Here is a 6100-nt window from a genome sequence, read left to right on the forward strand (position 1 = left end):
TCTAGATTTAACTTCTTGCATTTTAGTAGTCTTGTTAAGGATGTCAGTTCCTAAGCTGACATAGTGGAGATGAGGCCCTATTTTTTTCCTTTATTAGGCAATAGGTCTCTGTTATAGTGCCTAAGTCTTTTTTTTTTTTTTTTGCTTTCAAATTAAAACTAAATGTATTGCAAACATTATGTAATAATGACAAAATTACAGAAAACAATATTTTAAATTGACCCATGGCATTCACACCACACTAACTAGAATTTTGCCTATAACAGAACAGTGAATTTTATCCCAAAAAGTTGGTTAGGTCCATGCTGGTTGAAAGCTTCAGTCTCAAGACACAATGAATGAGGATGAACTAGAATGCATGCTTAACAAACATACATACACATTAACCATTCTTTCGATGCCCCTTACCAGGGCTCCACGAGAAGTGGGGATGAATGTGGCCATGTGCGCTTACATGGGCAGAAGTCTTCAATTATAAAAATTTATGTGACCCTTTACCATGTCTTGAGCAATAATTAAGATTTTACCTGTGGGAAATCACCTCTGAAAATCACAACAAAAATCAATAAGAAATGATTTAATATAAAATGTACAAATTTTTCAGTATGAGGACTTCCACAGAACAGGAAGACAGGAACAACTAAAATGATTTTCTTAAAAAAACAACATTCCTCTTGCATTGTCCCTGATACTCAACACTCAAAAACAAATCTGTACAAAACTAGAAACAAAGAAAAGGACCAGAGAGGACATTATGTTGCAATGTCTTAGGACCTACTCTAAACTTCTGTCCTCACCAAAACCCTGCCCTAACAGTGCTGAGGGTTTCCAGGTCCATTGGAGATGAGTGGCCTCCCATCATCACCCTTGTTTTGCCAAGGGTAGCCCCAGGTCACTCACTGTCAAACTTGACAGAATTGACCTGGACAGAGATAGAGCCTCCCCGGTAGCTGCCCCGTTTCTTCTTGGTTTTCTCATGCCGGAAGGATTTGCCTTTGGTGAACTTCAGAACCTGATTGGCTCGCTCCCCCCAGTCTCCAACTGCACCTCGCTTGGCATCAAAGGAGTTGTCTGCCACTCGTGAATCCACTTCAATTTCCTCCTCTCTGACCCTTCGGAATGGGGAAGATGCCCTTTTTTCTCCTTTCTTCCTTTTTGGAAATGTGTTAGGAGTTTGAAGCTTACTCTTCTTTGCTTGAGGAGTGGCTGCCTCATTCTGCTTCCGTTTCTTTCCTGAACCTTGCTTGGAAACTGCCACTGCACCCTTTTTCTTCTCTCCCTCCTCTTCTTCCTCACTGTCCTTGCCTGCTTTTCCATTCTGGGCAGTCAATGCTGAGGTGCCATTGGCCTTGAGGGCATGTGGTTTTGGAGTGCCCTTGCTCTTGGGTTTTTTCCCCTCCTCCTCTTCACTGGAATCATCAGAGGAGGAGCTGCTGCTACCCTCGGCCTTTACCTTCTTTACAGAGGCTGTTTTAGAAGGGGCTACAGCCCCTGCTGCTTTCTGGGGCTTCTTCTTAACTGGGGATTTGGATGTCTTCTCCTCTTCCTCCTCACTGCTAGAACTGTCTGAATCAGAGCTGCTGTTCCCACCACTCTGAGGAGCCTGTTTGGCAAGAAGAGATGGTGCTGTTTTGGCAGTCACCTTGGACTTAGGGGTGGCCACAGTCTTCTTTTTCTTGTCCTCCTCACTGGAGCTACTATCAGCCTTTCTAGTCTGAGGCTTCTGGCCACCGCATGCAGGTTGCTTAGTATTTATGGCTGACTTAGCCACAGGTGGCTTGGGAGTGGCAGCTGGCTTACTTATGGAATTCTTGGTGCAACTAGCTGGCTTGGCAGGAGCTTCATCCTCAGAGCTGTCAGTGTCAGAGCTGTCTGAAGAGCTCTCTTCTGCCTTCTTTGCTGGGTCTGGTTTTGTGGTAGCTTTGGAGATGACTGCCTTGGCTGGGGGTTTCTTCTCTTCTTCAGAACTTGAATCAGATTCATCGCTACTGTCTTCACTGCTTTCCACAGGCTGTACCATCTCCACAGCTTTCTTGGGAGGTTGGGTTCCCAGGGATTTCTTCAGTGGTGGAGCAGAAGGCGGGGGGACTGAACTGTAGGGACCTGGTTTTTTCTTCATGGGTTTTTTCTGCTCCTCTTCTTCCTCACTGGAGGTGTCTTCACTGCTAGAGCTCTTTTGTGTAGGGGTGACAACTGTTTCACTGGGACTTTGGCTACAACTTGCTTTTTAAGTACAGTCTTCTTGGTGATGACTGCTGCCTTCTCCTCTTCTGAGTCATCACTGCTACTGCTGCTGCTGCTGCTGCTGCTGCTGGCTGCTTTGCCATTGGTTACTTTAGGTGCTGCTCGAGCTGGTATACCTGGTTTGGCTGGGGCTTTTGCCTGAGCTTTCACTGCCATAGGTGTTGTCTTTGGCTTCTGGTTCTTCGGTGCCTCATCCTCTGAGCTTGAGTCAGAATCAGACTCAGAGCTGTTGGCCTTCTTAGGAGGAGCTCCGGCTGCCTTGGCTTGGAGTTTAACTCCCTTCTGGGGAGCCTTTTTCTTTTTATTCTCCTCTTCTTCCTCCTCATCATCACTGGATTCTTCACTGCTGCTGCTCTCTGAAGCTTTGGCCACAGTCTTTCCAGGATGCTGAGGCAGACTGGCCCTCCTGCCAGGTACAGCAGCCCTCTTAGCTGGAGGCCCTTGAACCTTCTTCTCTTCCTCCTCGCTGCTGTCCTCACTACTGTCACTGGATGAGCTCTTCTTCTTAGCCTTCTTAGTCACTGGTCCATTTGTCTGTAACTTCCGCTTTGGGGCCTTGGTTGACTTCAGCCAGAAGCTATAGATGTCCAAGAGGGAAGAGGCATTGGAATCCTGCTGCGTCTGTAGAAAAGAGAGAGAGCGCCTGTAGCTTTGGCGAACTTATTTGCCACCTCCGAGAGTTGGTTATCACGCAAAAAGCCGAGCACTAAGGGATACAGGTCGCTAGGAATCACGCGGCGCATGCCGGAGTCCGCCATTCTCCCGGCAATGCGGTCACTACCGTTGCGGACGCAGCACGCTTCAGGAACTCAGGAACTAGACAGGGGAAAGAGGGGCGGAACCGAGACTAGTTACTTCTCTGTGCCGCGCGAACGCACTACGCGTGCCTAAGTCTTTGATTCACTTCGAGTTGAGTTTTGAGCAAAGATGAGAGATAGGGGTTTAATTTCATTTTGCTACATATGGCTTTCCATTTTTCTCATCACTATTTGTTGAATAGGCTATCTTTTCTCCGATGTATATTTTTGGTGCCTTTGTCTAGTATGAGATAATCGTATTTATGTGGATTTGTCTCTGTGTCTTCTATTCTGTACTATTGGTCTATGTCTCTGTTTTGGTCTATCTTGCTGTTTTTGTTACTATGACACTGTAGTATAATTTAAGGTGTAGTATTGTCATGCTTACTGCTTCACTTTTCTTGGTAAGTATTGCTTTGACTATTCTGGGTCTCTGTTTCCAAATGAATTTCATGATTGCTTTTTCTAGTTCTATGAAGAAAGTCACTGAAAATTTAATATGAATTAAATAAAATCTGTATGATACTATTGGAAGTTTGGCCATTTTGACAATGTAAATTCTGCCAATCCAAGAGAGTAGAAGATCTTCCCATCTTCTAAGGTCTTCAATTTCTTTCTTTAGTGTTCTGTGGTTTTCATTTTAGAGTTCTTTTACCTATTTTTTAAGAATGATTACCAACTATTTTTAGTCCATTGTGAACAGGGTAGTTTTCCTAATTTCTCTTTTACTGGATTCATCATTGAAGTATAGGAACACATTTGATTTAAAGGTGTTAGTTTTATATCTTGCTACATTGCTGAATTCATATATTAGTTCTGTAATGTTTCTGGTGGAATTTTTTGGATCTTCTAAATATAAAATCATGTCATTGGCAAATTGTGATAGTTTGAGTTCTCTTCCTGTTTTTATCCCTTTAATTTCTTTCTTTTGTCTAATTTCTCTGGCTAGAGTTTCAAGGATGGTGTTGAATAAAAGTCGTGAAAGAGGGAATATCCTTGTCTTCTTCCAATTCTTGGAATGATTTCAATTTTTCTCCATTTATAATGGCCTTGGCTTTAGCATGGATAGCTTTTAAAATGTTGAGGTATATTCCTACTGTCTCTAGTTTTTTCTAGTGTTTTGAACATGAAGGTGTGCTTTATTCTGGCAAATGCTTTTTTTGCATCTATCGAGATGATCATATGATTGTTGATTTTAATTTTATTGATGTGATGAATTATGTTTATTAATTTCTGTATGTTGAACCAACCTTACATCCCTGGGATGATTCCCACTTGATCATGGTGCACTATTTTTTAATGTTTTTGTATATGATTTGCCAGCATTTTATTGAGAATTTTTGCATCTATTTTCATCAAGGATATTGGCTTGAAGTTTTCTTTCCTTCATGTGTTTTTGTTTGGTTTTGGTATTAGAGTGATACTAGCTTCATAGAATGAAAAATGAGGGAAGGGTTCCCTCATTTTCTATTTCATGGCATCATTTGACAAGTGTTGGTGTTAATTCTTCTTTGAAGGTTTTGTATTTTTTGGAACTTGGCTGAGAATCCATCTGATCCTGAAGTTTTCTTGGTTGTTGCTTTTTCTATTTCATTGCTTGAAACTGATCTGTTTAAATTGTGTATGTCCTCCTTATTCAATTTGGGTAGATCATATGTTTCTAGAAATGTATCGATGTCTTTGAGAATTTCTATTTTATTGCAGTATAAATTTTCAAAATAGGTTCTAATTATCTTCTGTATCTCAGCAGTGTCCATGGTGATATTTCGTTTTTCATCACAAACATTAGTAATTTTGAGTTTTCTTTCTTTCTCTTCATCCACGTGGCTAAGGGTTTTTCAATTTTACTTATTTTTGCAAAGAACTAACATTTTGTTTTTGTCAATTTTTTAAATTGTTTCTTTTGTTTCAATTTCATTGATTTTTAGCTCTGATTTTAATTACCTTCTGTCTTCTACTGCTTGTGGTGTTAATTTGTTCTTGTTTTTCTAGCGCTTTGAGATGTAATATTAGGTCTTCTATTCATTGACTTTCTATTATTTTAATGAATGAGATCAATGCAACAAACTTTTCTCTTAGCACTGCCTTCATGGTGTCCAGAGATTTTGCATCACTATTCTCATTTACCTCTAAGTATTTTTTTATTTCATCTCTGATTTCTTCTGTTATCTATTCATCATTCAATAGCATCTTATTTAGTCTCCTGGTATGATAGTACATTCTATTTTTATTCTATCATTGATTTCTAATTTCATTTCATATGATCTGATAGGAGGCAGGGTATTATCTTGAGAAGGGTATGTTTGATATATGTATATGCTCCATTGTTGTGACATGAATATTTATGATTGTTATGTTTTGTTGTATAATTCCCTTAAGCACTATGAAATGTCCTTCTTTGTCCCTTCTGATTAACTTTGGCTTGAAGTCTAGTTTATCTGATATGAGGATAGAAACCCCTGCTTATTTATATGTTCCATGTGAGTGATAAGTTTTTTCCCAAACTTTTGCCTTCAGTCTGTGGATGTCTTTTCTTATAAGGTGAGTCTTTTGGAGATAATATTGTTGGGTCTTGTTTTTTAATCCAATCTGCCAGTCTGTGTCTTTTGATCTATGAGTTTAGGCCATTAATATTCAAGGTTATTATTGAGATATGATTTGTGTTCCTGGTCATTTTGGTTTATCGCTAGTTTTAAATTGAATTAGTTTCTCCTTTGATTGACTATTCTTGTAGTGGACTTCCTCTCTTTCCTGGTTTTTATTTTTTTTTTTCTCACTTCATCTTCATAGTTATTTTGTTGAGAATATTCTGAAGTGCAGGCTTTCTGGTTGCAAATTCTTTAAAATTTTGTTTATCATGGATGGTTTTTATTTCATATTCAAATCTGAAGCTTAATTTTGCTGGTCATAGGATTCTTGGTTGGCATTCATTTTCTTTCAGAGCTTGGTATATGTCATTCCAGGGCCTCCAAGCTGTGAAGTTCTGGGTTAAGAAATCAGCTGAAATTTGTGTTGGTTTATTCCTATATGTAATCTGATATTTGTCTCTCACAGCCTGG

At 39.8% G+C, this 6100-nt stretch overlaps 1 protein-coding gene across 1 annotated transcript; it reads right to left on the reverse strand.

Annotated features, from left to right (window-relative positions):
• Nucleotides 1-562: 562 nt before the first annotated feature.
• On the reverse strand, nucleotides 563-3037 carry LOC306664952 (nucleolar and coiled-body phosphoprotein 1-like). The gene is given in 3 exon segments (XM_079146116.1): nucleotides 563-2196; nucleotides 2199-2865; nucleotides 2868-3037. Coding segments are annotated over 3 exon segments (2106 nt in total). The 5' UTR covers nucleotides 3003-3037; the 3' UTR covers nucleotides 563-892.
• Nucleotides 3038-6100: the final 3063 nt, after the last annotated feature.

Source organism: Sciurus vulgaris, assembly GCF_902686455.1.
Source record: "Sciurus vulgaris genome assembly, chromosome: 6".
NCBI classification, from domain to species: domain Eukaryota; kingdom Metazoa; phylum Chordata; class Mammalia; order Rodentia; family Sciuridae; genus Sciurus; species Sciurus vulgaris.